Source organism: Hydra viridissima, unplaced genomic scaffold (assembly GCF_058129835.1).
Source record: "Hydra viridissima isolate aposymbiotic clone 2 unplaced genomic scaffold, HvirCarnegie_v1 scaffold_9, whole genome shotgun sequence".
NCBI classification, from domain to species: domain Eukaryota; kingdom Metazoa; phylum Cnidaria; class Hydrozoa; order Anthoathecata; family Hydridae; genus Hydra; species Hydra viridissima.
The window spans coordinates 7,776,646-7,795,729 of NW_028324308.1; the positions used below are offsets into that span (position 1 = coordinate 7,776,646).

General features: G+C 28.4%; 3 protein-coding genes across 5 annotated transcripts; 2 read left to right on the forward strand and 1 right to left on the reverse strand.

The window, feature by feature from the left end:
* The first annotated feature begins 144 nt into the window (after nt 1–144).
* LOC145185261 (methionyl-tRNA formyltransferase, mitochondrial-like) lies at nt 145–5,377 on the forward strand. Of its 2 annotated transcripts, none has more exons than XR_016455911.1 (12): nt 145–299; nt 532–592; nt 679–767; nt 843–923; nt 1,013–1,132; nt 1,304–1,343; nt 1,453–1,515; nt 1,678–1,813; nt 2,138–2,229; nt 2,413–2,521; nt 3,000–3,067; nt 5,081–5,377. XR_016455911.1 is itself a non-coding variant. In XM_090098598.1 (12 exons), the coding sequence occupies exons 1-12, from the start codon at nt 145–147 to the stop codon at nt 5,219–5,221; spliced, it is 1,095 nt and encodes a 364-aa protein (XP_089954724.1). In that variant the 3' UTR covers nt 5,222–5,377. The 2 variants fall into 2 exon arrangements, 1 of the variants encoding a protein (XP_089954724.1); XM_090098598.1 differs by having other exon boundaries at nt 1,738–1,813.
* LOC145185260 (uncharacterized) lies at nt 5,308–17,231 on the reverse strand. 2 transcript variants are annotated; one of them, XM_090098597.1, is made up of 5 exons: nt 17,199–17,231; nt 15,451–15,516; nt 6,310–7,076; nt 5,906–6,212; nt 5,308–5,819 (listed from the first exon to the last, which is right to left on the reverse strand). In XM_090098597.1, exons 3-5 carry the CDS (start codon nt 6,866–6,868, stop codon nt 5,579–5,581), a joined length of 1,107 nt encoding a protein of 368 aa, XP_089954723.1. In that variant the 5' UTR covers nt 6,869–7,076; nt 15,451–15,516; nt 17,199–17,231; the 3' UTR covers nt 5,308–5,578. The 2 variants fall into 2 exon arrangements, with proteins under 2 accessions (XP_089954723.1, XP_079917246.2); XM_080061120.2 differs by lacking the exons at nt 15,451–15,516; nt 17,199–17,231 and having other exon boundaries at nt 6,310–8,822.
* On the forward strand, nt 9,696–17,172 carry LOC145185426 (uncharacterized). The gene is made up of 7 exons (XM_090098596.1): nt 9,696–11,358; nt 11,576–11,706; nt 14,404–14,438; nt 15,137–15,166; nt 15,286–15,357; nt 15,898–16,003; nt 16,099–17,172. The coding sequence occupies exons 1-7, from the start codon at nt 10,588–10,590 to the stop codon at nt 16,619–16,621; spliced, it is 1,668 nt and encodes a 555-aa protein (XP_089954722.1). The 5' UTR covers nt 9,696–10,587; the 3' UTR covers nt 16,622–17,172.
* Nucleotides 17,232–19,084: the final 1,853 nt, after the last annotated feature.

Consider the following 19,084-nt stretch of genomic DNA (forward strand, 5'->3'; position numbering starts at 1 on the left):
TTTTGATTATAATGTATATTGCATTTAGTGTTAGAAAGAAAACAATTAAAAACAATTTTTTAAATTGAACTTACATGTTTTCAATTTAAATGTATTTAAGCTTCAATTTGATTTTGTTTTATTTCATTTACTTATTGTTTAGTTATGTTAAATTCCCTAACCAAGGGCTGCCACTTAGTTCACTTTCTGTGCAGAAGTCGTAATGTCAAGAAATTCTCTACTAAAAAAGGGTTGAAGGTTTTATTTCTTGGTACCGATGATTTTAGCGTTGGTATTTTAAATGCTCTGAATCAAATAAAGTGAGGTTTCTTTGTTTTTGTTTGATTGAAAAGTTTGAATGCTGCAGAACTTCTTTTATGCTGTCCTGAAAATATCTTTCTATGTTAGGTTCAGAAATAGCAAGTTTTTTTTTTTAGATTTTCAAGTTCTTTATCATAGAGATTGCTATAGAGATTACTATAGAACTGTATTTATAAAGTAATTAAAATTAATTTGAGATGAAAAAAAATTTTTTTTGTTTTATTTTTAAAGGTTAAATGGTGATATTTCGCAACTTGATGTGGTATCTAGCGCTTCTCCAACGATAGTGAAAGTAAGCAATAACTCATGACAGTACTTTATGTAGTAATTTGTGATTTTTATTTTAAATAATTTTAGGCCATTTCTCTGCTGCTTTAGAACAAGCAAGTTCTTCCTCCTATTTTGTCATATGCTGAGAACAATAATTTACAGAGCTTATCTTGGTCAAATGCCAAAAAGAACAGGAGGTTTGTTTTAGCATACACATTTTTATTTAAACCAAGCATACAACAACCAATGAAATGACCTTAATTTTTAATTAGGCTTCCTTCAAACTATGATGTTGGAGTTGTTGCTTCTTTTGGTGATTTCATTCCTGCGCCTATCGTTTCACAATTTGATAAGTAATTTTTTTTTGCATTATTTTAAGATGAATTTTTTATTTTTGTTTCGTTTTGTTTCTGTTTTCAAATAGAAGGCAATTTTGTTTTAGATCAATTAATGTTCATCCTTCACTTCTTCCAAGATGGCGAGGTGCAGCACCTGTTATTCACACCATATTTAACAATGACACAACAACAGGCATATCAATAATTGAAATTTCAAAACATAAGTACAACATTAAAAATTATGCTGTTAAAAATATTGTACTTTTAGAAAAATAATACTAAATTGCTACAAATGTAAATTATTAAATACTTGGATTTGACAGAATATTTTTCTACTGAACATATAACTACTAATACGAGGGCTATAGTTGTATGATGTGAACCGCTTTATTTAGATTTGATGTTGGAAATATTTTGTATCAAGTAGAAACCAAGGTATTTTCAAATGCAGTTTGCATTTTGATGTATTCTTTATATCATTCGCATATTTGGTAGCCTCTGTTTTCCAACACATTTGATAAAATGATATAGAATTATGTTTTAGGTTCCAGATGGTTGTACTAGTGATGAACTTTTGAATTTATTGATGAACAAAGCTGCAGCAATTGTAAATATGATAATGTAGTATTTTTATTCGGAAAATGTTTTATTTTAAAGTTTACATTTTTAACTGAATTTATGCTGAAAATTTCTTTTTGTTAAATTTTTTTTGATTTTTGTCTTCTTAACTTAATTACTTTTAAAGTAAACTTTAAGATTTTTTTTATAGGATGCTCAGATTTCTAAGACAAGAAACTTATTTATCGTTTTTTTTGGTGGGGATTTTTAGATGCCTTATGTTATGAGTCATCTTGATGAATTGCTCATCAAATCCAAACCTCAGGATGAAAGTTTAGCTACACAAGGTATTCTACGGAGTTCTATTCAAAGTGAATAACTTGCTCAGAAAAATCTTTACTTCTGAACAATAAAAAAATACTTAAAGAAAATGAATTAAAAAAAAGAAAAATTTTTTTTTCTTCAGGTCTAATTTTATTTCATTTCAAAAAGATTCTTGAAGTTTTCTAAAGTGAAAGTGAATCCAAATTGTTTTGCTGTTTTTAAAGTCTTTATATTTATTTCGTTTTTTCATGCATTTAAAGACCAAGAGGTAATCTCTTGTGGAAGTATTTGCCTCTAGTATTTTGAAATTATTTTAAATTTCGTTTGAATAAAATTAATGATTTTAGCTTTTAAAGTGTCAAGCGTAGACGGTTTCATTGATCTTCAATTACTTACATGCGAAGTCGTTTCCAGGATACAGAGAGCTCTACCCGATAAAGTAATTTTGTAAAATTAACGTTAAATGTGTCAACAATATCTTAGGAATTGAGATATAAATTTGAAATTTTTTCCATTGACTGTTGAAGCGTATTATGGTATAAAATTATTGAGAAAACTGTTGCTTATAAAATCTCTTTTTTGAACCAACTTTTCCTTTTGGATTTTTTAATATTTCTTTTAGATTGGCATAAGTGTTGAATATAACGCTAAGCGTATAAAACTTGGAAAAATCGTTGAAATTGAAAAAGACTCAGCTCGTTTATTTGCTGATTACGTAAAATATTCAAAATGTGAGGATTAAAAGAAAAATCCTATAGTTTTTTGTTTATGTTTCAGTATATGATTTTTTTTGTTCATGTTTATGTTTCAGTATATGATTTTTTGTTTATGTTTATGTTTCAATATATGATTTTTTTGTTTATGTTTATGTTTCAGTATATGATTTTTTTGTTTACGTTTATGCTTCAGTATATGATTTTTTTTTGTTTATGTTTACGTTTCAGTATATGATTTTTTTGTGTTTGTTTATGTTTATGTTTAAGTTTATAATTATTTTTTTTGTTTATGTTTATGTTTCATCATATGATTTTTTTTTAAGTTTATGTTTCAGTATATAAACTTTTAAAATTTTTATAGTGAATTATGTTTTGACAATTCTTAATTATTATGTTGTTGTTGTTTTTGTTTTTAGCACATTAACATATTTAATCTTATTTATATTTATATCTAATAAATCTTATTCTTGTTATTAACATGTTTAATTTATAGCGAGTGAATTTCCAACTGGCTTCTGTCATTATCAAAAGAAAAAGAAGATTCTTTTTATTAAATTAAAGGTATTTCTTACTTATAGTTATTGATTACAATATTCAATTATAATACATTAAACCAGAAACGTTTTAAAAAAAAATTAACAAAGAATCATAGAAAAAATCATTATTTTCTTTATAATTATTATTTAAAAGTATCTTATGCCCTGTTTACACTTTACGATAAAACACAGTTTAACCAGTTTAATATTTTAGACTCGTTTTATATATTGCTATTCGGTAATGGGTAAACCGCAAGTTTGCGAACTGTTTTGGGAACTAAGAACCTATTGATTTTTGATAATTCACTTAAGTTTTTGTAGTTCGTATAACCAATAAGATTATGGATTGCAAAACAGTTCGTAATTTTCCAACTACCTTGCTGCTTACACCAAATCTAAAGCGAATTTAATTTAATCGAGTTAGCTTAAAAAACTGATTAAGTTTTTAACAACATCGTGATGTTTTATTCTTGATATTCTTGATATTTTTCTTTTTTTTGTTTTTGTTTTTTTTATTTTTACATTGACGTAAGACTTCCGAAAAATGAAAGTCTTATCTAAAAATAGAAAAAAATTTAGAAATTGAGATGATAAAGGAGAAAAAAAAAGCAAATAAATTGTCTGAAGACATATTCAAGAAAAATCGAAGTTATTTTATATATCGTATAATTAGCGTTTTAAATTAAACAACTTAAAACAGGTTTTTTTACAAGTACGCTTTTAGTGCGGATTGAATATTAGTTCAGGTTCTTGAACAATTCTAATGGCTTGTCAGGTTAAAAGTTTGTAACTAACAATTTTGGAATCAACAGTGTTTGGATAAAATATCAACGGTCTTATCTGAATGTTAGCTGTGATACGGATGTTTAAAATATGTTTGAACTTACCTTACTTTAGTATTGTAGTTGAGTTATGAGTAAAATTTTGGAAAAATGCCAAGGAATGTTCTTGGAATTCCAATTATATCTTGAAGACTACTGGGGAAGACTTACAGTTGTCCAATTTTTGTTTGTTTGTTTTTGAGAAAAAAGAAATTTTGTGTTTGAAGACTAAGTTGTCTTTAATGTAAAACATTTTTAAATAATCGGTAACGGCCTGATAACGGCGGTCTTTCCCTGGATATTGTCAAGTGCTAGGTAAGGATATTGTCAAGTGTTAGGTCCCTGGATATTGTAAAGTGTTGGGTAAGCACCAATACATGATGAAAAGGACGCAAATGCAAAAATTTATGAAATTGGACATCTGTGGTTTTTCCCGATTGGACATCTGTGGTTTTTCCCGATTGGACATCTGTGGTTTTATACGAATCACAGTCAGGTAATGAGTAAAATACGAGCTGGTAAATTGCGAACTGTTTTGCAAACCAGGTTCCTATTAGTTATCGATGATTTGATTTTTTGTAGTTTGCATAACCATTAGGATCGTGTTTTGCAAAACAATTCCCCATGCACCAACTACCCTGATGTTACTTCTTAAATACTTGTAATATAGGCTATAAGTAACAAGCAATAATTTTTCGGTTAATAAAATACAAATTAAAAAAAATTTTTTTTTTTTGTTCTGAAAATTTTCTATTGTAATTTTTGGTATTTGATCTTGTTAATGTTAAGATCTTTCTGGGGCAGGTGATCAAATAAAAACACCTCGCAAGACTTTGTTAATCAACTATTAACTTTGCTCTATAGTGAGCTTTATTTTAATATAATTTATTACTGTTGTATAAATTATGAATCTATAAAACTTTTTATACAAAACTACTTTTTGTTTTAAAAGTACAAGAGAAACAATGATTTTATTGATACGGTTTTTTTCTTGCTTTTGATATTTTCTGAATTAAACGTTTTAAATAATTGACGTCGTTTTAGTCGAAATTTCCTTCGCAAGACTTAAAGATAATAAGATCGTTTTAACAAACAACGTAGTGTTTTATTTCAAAATATAATATCTCTTTTTTTTATAAGAGGCGCGAAAGAGTAAATAAATATTGTATGTAATGTTATTTTTCATAGCTAAGAACGTTTTTATTTTTTTTATATAGGATGGATGGATTGGCGTCAAAAATGTACACATAGAATGCAAACATGAAATATCTGCGACAGATTTTTATAACGGCTATATGATAAATAAGACAGATGGTTCAGTTGGCGAGACTATTTTTAAAAGTATAAGACCCACTTGACTGTTTACCAGCAGCTGAATATTTCATAAATAATAAACTGGTTACTAACTTTACTCTAGGGCTGTTTTGAAATAAAAGAAAGTAACTAGATAAATTTTTAAATTCTTAAAAAGTTTTGTATTTACATTTTTGTAAAAAAAAACTTACTGTAAGGCATTTGTTTTTAGTTTTTATTTGTGTGCTTTTATTAAGATTTCAGTTTCTATAAACTCTCGGGAGGTTAAAGGTCTTAATTGCATTCTTTTTTTTCACTGATTAATATAAATCTATTTTTGCCAAATCAATCATTTCAGTTTTAACTAACTGCGTTTTCTTTAAATTCATTTTTAGCCATTTTTTGGAGTGATGCGCTCTATTTTACATGTGTGTGATGAGTTCACTGAGCATTTCTGAGTAACTTTGTTGTATACCTGGGAGTTCAACTATAGGAGACTTTCCCTTTTTTATCTTTACGATCGCAGCTAGGTTGTGTCGTTTTTCTTTTGCTTGTTGGATTGAAAGTTCAGGAAACAGTTTATCTGCTAGAGCGTCTACAATACAAGGATCTTTATCTTTTGTTGTGTTTATCGGCCTTTGGTCTGTGGTGAGCTTTTTTGGTCTTTAAAAGAGAATAAGAAAAAGGTGAATTTACCATTAATTTAAATAAATTTTTTACATTTCGCTTACACAATTTCAAAATTTTACCTTCCTCTTTTAACAACAAGTCTGTCGTCAATTTTACTTTCTAAGTGATCAAACAAACTGAATAGAAGAGCTGTGTCTACTTTATCACCTCCAACAACTTTCTTTTTATGGCTAGGTGATTGCCTCGGAGAGCGACCTTTTTCCTCAGGTGGAGTCACCGGTCGCACATCATGAATTGTGGAAGTCTCAGTTGCAAAAAGCGGTGGTAGAATTGAGTAATGGCTTCCAGCTAGAGAACTAGTGTGAGCTCTTTGGGGTTCTTTCCAAAATGAGAGTGGAAGAGCACGAAGTTTCATCGGAACAGGAGCTGTATAAAAGTTTTAAGGCATTTTTGAGTGGATTTTCTTTTGTTTGTCGTAAAATTTTAATTTTCTCTTTATTCATCAATGTTATAAAAATCTTACCTCTATTCGCTCCTATCTTTTCCCCGCCTAATAAAGGGTCTTTTAATTTTTCTTGAACTGTTGGTTTGTTCGGAGCGTTGCACAATGGATTTTTTGGCTTATTTGGCAAAGTCATATACGATTTTTCACTTTTCAGTTTAGCGTTTTGGTTATGAGAGTTTAATATTCTTTTCCTTCTCCATTGACGAGCCTGCTCTTTAGTGAATTCTGTGTATTTTCCAGGTAAAACTTTGATTGTCTTCTGAACGTTTTCATTTATATTTTCATAAGAATCAGTATTGCTAAAGCTATCGTCATTCTTGGTTTTATAATCATTCGCTTTTTTTTTTACGCTCGGAACTTCATGACTCTCAAAGAAAACATCTTTGTATGTTCCAAAATTTTCATCACATAAGTCTAACTCTAGATCATAATCTACTGAGAGTGTTCGCTCATCTGGTAAGACGTTGAAAGCCTCGCTTAAAAGCTGAGAGTCAAGGTAATCGTCGACTAAACCAGAATCTGGATCATTCGTTTCTTCTTCTAAATCTTTAGTTGCTTTAACATCGTCATTTATCATTTCTTCATGTTTATATCTTTTTTAATTTCTTGCGATACATTTTAAACTCTAAAATATATTCTGTCAAATAATTTTGAGAAAGAAAAAGTTCAATAGTAATTTGGAAAAATGTTACTTTATTTACGACTTGCGATTTCTCAACTGCTTTCAAATTCTGATTACGTCTTACTTTTTGTCATTTCTAAACTTGTAATGTTTCCCGCGGTAACTAAAGAAACAAAGAAAATGATTGGTAAGATATGAAGTCATCTTGCTTAATAAAAAAAGTTTTCAAATTCTCATTGGTTGTATGTGCTTAATTGTTCACGAAATCTCAGTTTGATTGGCCTAATATTACATATTATCTAAGTCTTTGCAAATAATTTGTTTGTTACACATGCTGAGTAAGTAATTTTGTAATGATCTATAAATAGTAGAAGATGGTTAAAGAAGCGTAATGAAGCTGCATGGTTTTGAAAGATTTCCATAAATAATTTTTTGATACTCAAGCGGCTGTTTTAAACTGCAAATGTGCATGTTATTAAACATTTTGTTCTTTATGAGCTTCTGAACTTTAACTTTTTATCTTTTTGAATAAAGTTGAATTCAATTACTTAAAACTGTAGACCTGCCACAATTTCAAAATACTTTACTGAATTTCAAATGCGATAATTGAAAAATGGATAGTCTATCGTGCATAAATTTTGCATTAAAGGCGCTTAGTATACATCTGATATTTAGTATCGTGAGTTGAAGTCTGGAAGATTGCTTTTCAAATGCGGAACTTCATAGAAATTTTATTTTGAGGGTAATGACTTTCGAATGATAATCATCCAACAAAATGTGTTCAGGAATCAAGAAATTTGGTTTAAACTACTTAATGGAATTTTCTTCAATTTCTAACTTGTGTTAGATACTAAGTTAAAAAAATGGAAACCTCAATTGAAGCATTACCCAACTATTAACATCTTCCAGCATATCTTTTAGCTGTATCCGAGTAGTAAAACAAAAACTGTGCAGACAATTTTTTTAAAAAACTATTTACAAATGGAACCTATTCTATATAAAGCTTAGAAGAAATTCTTTTACAGCTTCTAAAAGTTTTTCCGAAAACAAGTAATTTGACTGAAAAATCATTTGGCGAACATTATTTTTCCCATTTTCCATGGAAACGTTAAAAAATAACAATCTAGCCCAACCCTTTTCAACGTAATTTTTAACTTTAAATTGCTAACATTTCTTTTTTCCTATTTTATACTTTTTTAATGTTATTCGAAAAACAAGTAACTAAAAGGTTATTGCTACCCGTTAAATTTTCTGCTTTTTAAAATACAGGTTTTCAACTTGATATTTTTTGCATGGCTTTTAAATTGAAATTTTTTCGTCATATTGAATATTTTGGAAAATTTAATTTTTGCTTTATTGATCTAATCTTGCTCATTCTCTGCGTTAAAGAGCTTCTTAACTCTTCAATTTAAGAATATTATTTTGTTGATCCTGGTCTGAAAAAAATATAAGCTGCACATAAATAGCTTCAATCTCCCAATAGATCTCATTGTTTGGAAACAAACAGTCTATTTAGTTTAGGAACCAGGAGAAGTAGAGCTGGTTTTATTATTTTTTTTTTTTAACGCGCAACCACGTTTTCTCAGTCTGTAACCTAGACTGGCTGAAAAGATAGGGTATGAAGTAAAATTATATTTCCAGTTAATTACTCCGAAGTCGAGAAAATTTATGAAGTAACTAAATTTTTTGAAGTAAAAACTGATAAAGCTTGATCAGTGCTGCAGCACTTGAAATTTTTACTAATTTCAAGGAAGTTTTTATTTGATAGATCTCTTGATCCTCGGGATAATTAACACAGCTTATTTGTAAGCAATCTTTTTACCACATATGTGCATTGGAACTTTATTTTAGGTAATTGGATAAATGGCGACAATATAAAATATCAATTAAAATTTAAAAAATTAAATAAAAAAAACAGATTTGGATTTAAGTTCAGTTGGAACAAAAAAAAACAAAAACAAATGTTAAAAATCAATGTAAATAAAGAAGAGAAAGTGAAAAACTTTCTTTTAGAGAACTATAAGAACTGAATAGCGGATTTTGAGATTTGATATGTTAAACGAATAGTTAAATAACTCGATGTCTTTATCCGTTATCGTACCGACGGTACCAAATTCATTTCCGCATGATAAAAATTGAAAATGTGTATTATCATGATGGTTTCTTTGTCAGACTATTTTCTAATCTTGGTTGTGTAATGCAAAAAAACTTCGAATATGTATGAACCATACCTACTCGAAGTTTTTTTTAAAGATGATCGCCCATACGTTTGCGCCCAAAAACACTTCGAACAAGTTGTAAGTTTTAAAAAAGATGCAGATATTAAAATCTGCTGTTTAAAATTCGGCATTATTACATTCTCTATGCATGAATGCTTTTAGAGCCCAGGTCTGCGTGACCTTGCTTTTGTTAGCAATAAGTGAATTAAATTATGTTGCCAATTTTTTATTATTTTAATTTCTTTTTTCCTTTTAGTAAAATAAATTCCGTATATTTCTTAAAATCCACTTTTTTAGTTGTTTTTTTTTTTTTAATTTTAAGATGTACAACCGCGTGAAATGTTTAGAAATAGAAAATTCTATACAGGGTTACTTCCTGATTGGTTAATGGTTCCCATGGCTTCTAAGAATGTGCTGGCGCATTAAAACCCACCATTTTTGTTGTTGAAATGAGGTGACTTTTAAAAGATCACGTGATATATATCACGTGTTAGAAAGATACCAAAAATTCAATTTTGTTATCTTAAATGATCACGTGTGCACTGTAACTAATGGACAACTTCACTAAAATTTAAAAAAACATTCTACCGGGTTGTGTTTCGACATCTCGTGTTTGATTTTGTTTTTAAGCCCAAAACAAAATGTTAAAGATCCCTGATTATTATTGTTTGTAAATTATTTTTTGATCAGGTTGATTTTGAAATAATGCGACAAATTTATAGCAAGGATTGGTTCAATCTAAATTTTCATTGTTTTTGTTTTACTTATCTATCCATCCATGTTGGAATGATGATGGTAAAGGCGTTTAGGTGATGATATAGTTGTAGGTTAGTTTTTAGTCAGCTTAGCTAGCTATACCAAGGCAAATAAAAGGTAGGATTTATGTCTTTGTTATCAACATTTTTACGAAACTAGTTATCTGTTTTTTGACATTTAAAACCTTGAAATAATAGATACTTAGTAAAGATTGTTTAATATGAAATAGTATACTTAATTGGTTCTTGGATGTCAAGCTATACTGTTGGGGTAAAAAAAAATTTTGAAATATTTTAATGTGCTAAATTCAAGGTAACTTTAGTGTACTAACTAAGTAAATGGATCTGAAATTTAGCAATTAAGTTAAAAGCTCAAATAATTAATGATATAATATTTTACTGCTCTAAGAGTTTTGTTAGTTCATTATTTCTATTTCTGTTGAATTTTTAGTGAGAAAACTTTTTTAGTGTGTGTATTGAGAACAAAACATAAGGGTAAAAAAATGTATATGCAAATATTGTCTATCTGCTATAACACCTTTTAGGAGTTCAGAGCATGTACATTTTTTTTTTTTAAGAAGTAATGTAACTACTTACTTATAAATAAATCCAAATTTGCATATAAAAAAATTTATATACATGTGATGTTGTTTGTTTGTTTAGAGATCAGTAGTATGACCATTTAGAATTCCTTGAAAATATGAAATATACCAATGGTGAAAACATATTTACAATTAACAATGAAAATATTTCACCTTGCTTTGATGAAATTATGGTTGCAATGAAACCTTCAAATAATATTTCAACTCTAGCAGCAACTAGATCAAATATACCTTCTACAATTCATACTAAAACTTCTGAGTCCATGATAAATACTGGATTGTCTAAAAAGCAAACTTTTAATTATGGAAAAGATCTAATGAGTGGGTCTGTCAGCCCAGTCTCATTAAATAGTACATATTCATCTCCTTCTATTAGTCCTATTAGATCTTTAAGTCAATCAGCAGGAACTAATGAGTTACAATCAGCAATCAAGAAAATAAAAATAAATCTTAGTCAAAGTTGTTTTGCTGATTTAAGTAGTAGTAAATCTGGAGATATTGACAGTGATCTTACGTGCCTGAATTGGCTTCAAAATGGAAACTTAATAAATGGCTTTACACCTGGCTTAGCTAAAAAAGAATGTCCCCCAGAGGAAGAGGAAACTGCACAAGAGTTAAGTTCAACAAGTGATGCTACTGAGACTATCAATGAAGTGGACCAATCATTAAGGAAACCAGCTTATTCATTTTCAACACTAATTTTTATGGCTATAGAAAATGCAAAAGACAAGCGTTTACCAGTTAAAGATATATACCGATGGATACAAGAGACTTTTCCTTATTTTCAAAAAGCTCCAGTTGGTTGGAAAAATTCAGTGCGTCATAACCTCTCTTTAAATAAATCCTTTAAAAAAGTTGATAAGGAGAAAGTAAATATCTTTTTTTTATTATTATTACTTTCGAATTTTTAAAGAAACCTTCAAGAGAATTAAAATTAATAAAGTTAGATAATTTTTTACAAATCCAAATTTATAAAATCTTTTACTTAATTTTTGTAGAAATTTATAAATGTATTTGTATAATTTCTTTATGTTATAATTGTAGTCGTAACAAGTATGTTTTAAACATGCTCTTTATCTTTTTAAGTGCATCGGTAAAGGCTCTTTATGGACCATTGATCATGAAGCAAGAGCAGGGCTTGTGCAACAATTACGGAAAACTGCAACATATCATTCTTATCCTTATGCTCGAACTAGCTGTCCTCAAAACTATACAAAGTAAGTGAACATAAAAACGTGATATTATTGTGTGACTATTTTATTATTACTTTAATTTGACTACTATTGCTTTACTAAGAAAGCCTATGTAATACTTTGTGCTTTTTTAATACTTTGTAATTTCTTTTATCAAAATTTTCATTTTGTTTATTTAAAATTAAAAAGTCAAATTTAAAGTATTGGGTAAGAGTTTTTTTTATACAACAATATTGTAAAAATAATTTTTTCTAAGTTAATATAAAAGCAGAATTAATTTTATATGTTTAGTTTTTATTTTGATCATTTACACTTAAAACAAATAAATTTTATATAAAATAAAAATGTTTAAAGGTAAAGTATAGATAAAAAGAGATGGTGGTAGTTACTTCTCAATAAACCAGATTGCTGTCATGCTTAGTGTTTATAATAAACCGGATTGCTGTCATGCTTAATGTTTATAAAGGGATCTTTTTATGGGCATCTTAAATTCTAATCACAGAGAGTTTTTAGTTTGTTGGAGATTTTGAACAATGAAAGTGAAAGTCATTGCATTACAGGCGAGTAAAAAATTTAAAGTTTAAAACAGATTTAAAAAAAAAGTAAAAGAAATTTATTTTTTAATTTCATCACAGTGTGCATTAAAATAAAACATTATTTTTTAAAGTTTTTGGCCTTTTTCTTCAAATTTAAGGCTGATTGAGCAGTTCTTAGCTAGAAAGGCTAGATATTTGATATATAATGTAAAATGCAGTGGCTTTCAATACTATATGATCACTTAAATTTTATAGTGGTTACTTAAATTATTTCCATGTGCTTTTATGCAGGCTTGAATATGTTATGGCATAGATTCAATCAAATGCATAAATAATTCCTTTAGATTTTTGTTCTAAATCTTTTCTGATGCAACTTTCAATTGTGGAATGCTTTCCATTTTTCTCTTAACAATTTCTTGCCCATCCATCACCAAATATTTCTGATGGAGTTCAGATGTGGTGATCACGCTGGCCAGGGTAGAAGATTAATGTTACCTTGGAAACCGCTCATTCACTGAGTTGGTAGTATGTGCTGTTGTGCCATCCTGTTGGAAAATACAATTTTTACGCATTCCAAAAATGATTTAGCAATAGGTAAAAACAAATTTTCCAAGTTCTCTTTTTAATTATACTGGTTAATTCTCCCTGTATAAATATTTTGAAATCCTATCCTCTTATGAGAAGTGCATCCCCATATACCTATTGAGCCACCACTGTCTTTTACTCTTGGTACACAAAATAACCACCTCAAAATTTGATTCATCACTAAAAATGACCTTAGACCAATCTTCTACTGATCAGTGAAGTCTTTCCTTACACCTCTTATATCTTTTAATCCTATATATCACCCTTAAAAGCAGTTTTCTAGCAGCAACAAATCAATACCTTTTTTTTATTAAGACAGCTAACTCTGTTCTAACTAACACTAATGCAACCAGCCTTATTACTAAACTCAGCTAATAGTTCTCTGTAGCTAATTTTATGATCTTCTCTTACCCTTCAATACAATAAGCTTTGATCACTAGAATTAAGTTTTGATGGCCTGCCAACTCTTGGTGTATCTTTTATGTCAATTGAAAGTTGTAGTTATTCAGCGTTGTTTGGACAAAGCATAGAGAAGCACTATACAATTTAGCTGTTACTCATTAACTTTTTATGTTATCTGGATATTTGCCATTTGACTTCTTGTGATACTGATTTTATACCCATTTTTCTGCTTCTGGTGTGCCAAGAATTTACCAATTGAAATATCTTTTGAAATACTGGTTAGAAAATGATTTTTTTTTTTTAATTTACTTGTAATTTATAGTGGTCGAAGCAATTACAGATTTTCAGGATTGTCATATAGTTAATATAAGAGTTATTAAGTTTAAGTTAACTGACCTTATAATTTTAATACATTTTTTAATAAGTAACTAATAGGTTTGCTTTAATTTACCATAAAATTATTCATAAAATATAAATAGGAGCACTAAGCGTTATATATCACTTGAAAACTAATTGATTAATTAACTCAGAAATTAAAAGAGTTTTTTAACTACTTATCATTTAAAAAATTAATTAAGAGGTAATTAAGGAGCCGTCAAAATAATAAGGTGACCTTATATTTTTTGAAAGCCATTGTAAATTATGAGAGTAGAAAAATCTCTATATAAAAAAAGAAAAGTAGTAAAAGAAACTTTTATAGAAATAGTAAATATTCATTAAAGCATGTGTGAAATGTTGTTAAAAAATTTCAAAGACAGTTTTAAATTTCCTATTAACCATAAGTTGTGAGAGATTGCTGAAATACTTAAAATCATTTTAAACACCTTGGGTGCGTAAGTAAGCTTGAATTTAGGTACCACATAGAATTTAGAGAGCTCATAGAAGTTATTCTGGTAAAGTGCATTAGTATCTGTGATAATCTCTTGATAAACTCTGATTTGGTGAATTAAATGCTATTAAACAGAAGTGATTTAAACTAGTTTATTGAAAAGGTGTTTGTTTTTTTTAACATAATAGTTGGTCATCCCATTTTAATAATTTAAACTCTTTAAATGTAATAATCTAATATTTTTTATAATGTACAGACTGCAGGTCTTAATGTGATTTTGTTAAAATTGGGATGTCAGTATCTAAATAATTGTTTGTTGATTATTGAGCAATTAGAATTTTGAAACAAAGAGTTTTTTTTATATTTCAGGTATTTTTCAAAAGATAGAACAACGTGCAAACGAGGTATTTTTAGTAGTTATTTAACTTGTAATAAAAAAATTTTTTGCAAATGAAATTAGTTTTACTTGTTTCCTTGTGCAATTTGAAAAAGTTTTGGCTCTTTTATCAACTAACATTTAATGTTCTAATATAACTTGACACACTAAGTTAAAAAAATACTACTCCAAGAAAAGGACCATTTATCCACTATTACTTTTAATGAGTTCCACTTGTAATCTTTCCTTTTTTTTATGATATTCAACATACCATAATTGCTTTCTTGAAAGAGCTCAAGTTAGATCCTTTTTGTATGTTTTTACTTTTAATAAATTTTAGATTTATAAAAGTGAGAAATTAAGAAGGTATACAATCAGTTGAGATATAACTATGTGTATTTTTAGAATCTGAACATGATTACTGACTTTAAATTAAAAATTCACTTGCATATATCAATTTATGTGAACTTGATATTTTTTTCACTTTTGCAAAGCTTTAGATAGCTCCTTTCAACAATATTACAAAAACCTAGTTTCTTTTTATAAAGAGTTGTGCTCAATACAATTTGACACAATAGAATAGTAGTAGTAACTCTTTATCAATTAGTGCAGTTTTTTTTGTCAAGTGTTAGTTGGTTAATAAAAATTTTTAAATAAGTGAAATAATTGTTTAAAAATGTAGGAAAAAAGTAAATCTTTAATTTTTGTGTGATTTTATTTCCCTAGATTCTTCTGGAAGGTTTGTAGCTAATAGAGGTGTGACTCTTTTTCTTAATTTTTTGTATTTCTGTTGTACTTTTATCAATTTTTTGTTTAAGTAGTGTATATATATATGTATATATATATATAAATGTTTTTTTCTTTTTTTTCTTAAGATGATGCTGAGTTTGATGCAGCTGCCATTATGTGTTCACTTAGTGCACCAGCTCTTTTCCGTTGCATGGAACGTAAGTTTAGTGTACAATTTTTTTTTTTTTTTAACTAAACTTTTTCTAGTTTCATAATACTTCATCTAAGTGTTTAAAAAAATAAAACTTAACCACTTTTTTCCCAACATGTTTCAGTTATTGATTTCTGAGGTAAAATCTTCAAAGTAAACTTGTTGCCTACAAAATAATGGTAAAAAACAGTAGGTTAGTTAAAAATCTCAGCAGTCATAAAAATGTAAAAGATTATTTATTTGGATTAGAGGCAAAAGGTAAGAAGATGGTCTAGAAATCTCACTTAAGTAGATTTAACTTTTCTCTATTCAATATACTTTTTTCGTTAATTTGTTAATATAGTTTTTCTTTTGCAGGTCAATTTAAAAGAAAAAGTTTTACTATCGACACTTTGTTTTAAGTTTTAAAAAGTGTTTGATAGTAAATGTCTTTTTTTCAAAATAAAATTTCTATGTTGGAATTGTAGATCAGAATATCTAATAAAGTAGTTTATTTAGTTCTTCTAAAGTAAGTTTCAATAAAATTCTAACTATCGTTTATCTTCAGAGCGTTCAAAGCGTAGCATAGACAAACAAGCAAGTGCAGATTTATTAAGAATATGGAGAACATATATTGAACCTGGAGATTGGCAAAAGTTAGATGGAGAAGCCTGGTAATATTTAAATGTTTATTATTAATTTTACGCATTTAAAAATTGCTTTGTGTATTTGTGCAGAATTACTCATTTGGGTTTTTTAATTTCTATAGGAAAAACAGAAAAAGCTATTCAATAGATGACTTTCTTGATGAAGTTCAAAAAAAGTTGTACGGGAAACGTAAAAGCAAAAGCAATGACAAACAACGAGACAATGACAATGACTTAGACTCTAGTCTAGATGAAGAATATGAGTTCTGCAATTCTGATGATGAGTCATCAGATGATGATGAAATGGCCAAGAACATGCGACGACTTGTCGACAAGGAGATTGATTATGACCTTGGAGACTGCGGCTACTCTGAAAATTTCTATACGCTTGATCACTCGTATTCAAAGCATGTAAATAGTCTCATTCTACCGTGTTTTAAACGTGAATCTACAGGAGTTGCAGCGTTGCTACATTTAGCAAATGCTGCAGCGATGCAGCTCAAACATCAAAGTAACGGTCCGGAACTCACAAAAGAGCAAGCCACACTGACAGAGTTTGACGAAAATAATCAAATGCTAGGTAACGATTTGGACTTTACAATAGAATCTTCAAAACTCAATGGTTTAGTTGAACTGGTTAGTTAGATATCCTAACATCCATCTTTGTGTTTTCTTTCTAACGTAGACGAAACTGCTATTTTTGTATATCGGAATTATTATTATTTTTTTTTTGCTGAAGTAGTTTTGAATGGAAGAATTTTATAGAATTTATTAATAAAAATTCATATTAAAACGCCATTTATACGTTTGAATTATAGATGTATTGTGCGTTTAGATGCGTTAAATGTATTATGCATTTTATTCTTGTATTTTTCATGACAATAACCTAATACAAATGGCTGGGAAAAAGCCTTTTTTTGCAGTATTTTGAAAATATCTTCAATGTTTACATTCGTATTTTTAAAGTTGCGTTAGATACAGAAATTTTCTTTTTTTTAGAATTTTATAAAATATTTACGAAAATCGTAAAAGCGTTTTCAGTATTTTCGTGTTTTTAGTTTAATTTGCATTTTTTTTTTTTTTTTTTTTTTGTTAATGTTTATATTTTGAGAATTTCAATTGAAATTACCGCGTGAATAATACACATATTTTTCTGTATATTTATTTTCATAATCGAAAAACACAGAAGAAGAAAATTTTCTTTTTAATTTCACAAACTTACTTTTAACCAAACGGTTGATACAGTCCTTTGATTACAATGAATTTTGTTACACAATGGAACTACATAATCGAACTACACATTCGAACTATACAATTAAACTATAGTTGCTTCTTTAATCATCGAACTTCCCAAAGGAATGGCATGATTATTTGAAATGCTCAAAATATTTTTTTAAATGTTTTTCTTTCAGCAATTTAGATATTGCTGATCGTGTTTCTTCTAATAATTTACTTTTTCTATCCATTTTTTATTTACACATCTTTCGTTTTTATCTATTTTAACAATTTCACCAGTATAATTACCACCAAAACAACCTCGCCACAGTATCATTGTCCTGTTGGAACACCCAGGACAACGGCATTTTACAATCTGCATACGGCAACATCACTTTATCTAATATATCAACATAAACGTTTTTGTCCATAATAGTAGTAATGTGATGAATGGGCCCTTCTCCGAAATAAGAAAAGCATGCCCATATCATTATACTACAACCTCCATGTTTAATAGTTTTGATGGTATATTTTGGATTGTATTCTGCATTCGGCGGTCTTCTGACATACGCCCGAGAACCTTTTCCACTATAAAGCACAATCTTACTTTCGTCTGTCCATAAAACATTCCTCCATTTTTCAAGTGGCCAATTTGAGTGTTTTTTAGCAAACGCAATACGCTTTATAACATGTCTGGCACTTAGAAGTGGAACTTTTCTGGGGCTACAGGCTTTTAATCCATTAACTCGCAGACAACTCCGAACTGTTTGCACTGTTATATCGATGTTAAAGTCCTTTTTCAGCTCGGTAGCTGTTTTAAAAGGTTCCTTTTTAGCCTGTCGGACTAAGCGATTGACCAGCAATTTTAAAATAGAACGTTTTCGACCACATGTTTCAGGCTTTTCTTGAAATTTTATGGCATTTCTCATCATTTTATTGGAGCACTAACTTAACGACCAACTTCTCTATAAGATTTCCCTGCTGATATCAACTTTCGGATCAGTTCTCGTTTTTCTGCACTACAATGCTTTCCGCGTCCCATTTTTATATGTAAATGTCTCCTACTAAATCTTCATTTTCAAGGTTTTACCTTCTTTGTATTTTAAAAAGAATGGCTTTTTACCATTTTAAAACACAGTTTTCTTATCAACATTCTTCAGCAACATATTAAGATTATTCTTCAGCGAAGAATAATCTTAATATGTTATTTTCTGATTATTGAGTGCTATTTTGATGTTGTCTTTTTTTTTTAATTTAATAAATCTATTTTTTATATTTGTATGTTTTAATGTTAGATGGGAAATAAAAAGAATAATATTAGATTTTAAAAATTTCTGTTTTCATGGAAACCATCATAAAATTTTACCAAAACAAAATAAATTAGCAATATATAAAATTTATTAACAACACGTTTTATTAAGCATATTAAAAATCTTATCAGTAGCAATCGAAGAGTTGTTGCATCCAATCTTCATGGAACTTAGTTCTAGCAATCTTTTATTAAAATCTTGGCGCAGTCTTACTCACAATCCTATATAAGACTTTTAATCAGATAATCTGAGGAAAATGCTCAAAAGCACTTTTTTTTTTCAATAAATATTTTAGAGGTCTTTTCTAATTAGTTATTTCTATTAGGAGTAAGGGGTGTTCTAATTAGGGGGTAAGGGGTGTTACGTTTCACTAAAAAAATATTTCAGCAACTTGGATTTTACTGGGGAAATATTTCTTATCGGTGAATCGTTTTATTATAACGGACGATTTCAACTCAAGAGATTTAAAAAAAGTTTAAAAAAGTGAAACTGTAAAAAACGAAGAAGTCGAATAATTTTTACAGATGAAATTGATCTGTATTTCTGGTAATATTGAAATTTTAAAAAGAGTTATGTTTTTTGT

What these genes read in the sequence shown, in the direction of transcription:
- LOC145185261 (XM_090098598.1), top strand. Translation starts at nt 145, where the DNA reads ATGTTAAATTCCCTAACCAAGGGCTGCCACTTAGTTCACTTTCTGTGC. An exon ending in TGAAAGTTTAGCTACACAAG is followed by an intron (nt 1,814 to 2,137) that starts GTATTCTACGGA and finishes TAATGATTTTAG; the next exon opens with CTTTTAAAGTGTCAAGCGTA. An exon ending in AGAGAGCTCTACCCGATAAA is followed by an intron (nt 2,230 to 2,412) that starts GTAATTTTGTAA and finishes TATTTCTTTTAG; the next exon opens with ATTGGCATAAGTGTTGAATA.
- LOC145185426 (XM_090098596.1), top strand. Translation starts at nt 10,588, where the DNA reads ATGAAATATACCAATGGTGAAAACATATTTACAATTAACAATGAAAAT. An exon ending in AAAAAGTTGATAAGGAGAAA is followed by an intron (nt 11,359 to 11,575) that starts GTAAATATCTTT and finishes TATCTTTTTAAG; the next exon opens with TGCATCGGTAAAGGCTCTTT. An exon ending in AAGTTAGATGGAGAAGCCTG is followed by an intron (nt 16,004 to 16,098) that starts GTAATATTTAAA and finishes TAATTTCTATAG; the next exon opens with GAAAAACAGAAAAAGCTATT.
- LOC145185260 (XM_090098597.1), bottom strand. Translation starts at nt 6,868, where the DNA reads ATGATAAATGACGATGTTAAAGCAACTAAAGATTTAGAAGAAGAAACG. An exon ending in AAAGATAGGAGCGAATAGAG is followed by an intron (nt 6,213 to 6,309) that starts GTAAGATTTTTA and finishes ACTTTTATACAG; the next exon opens with CTCCTGTTCCGATGAAACTT. An exon ending in CTTGTTGTTAAAAGAGGAAG is followed by an intron (nt 5,820 to 5,905) that starts GTAAAATTTTGA and finishes TCTCTTTTAAAG; the next exon opens with ACCAAAAAAGCTCACCACAG.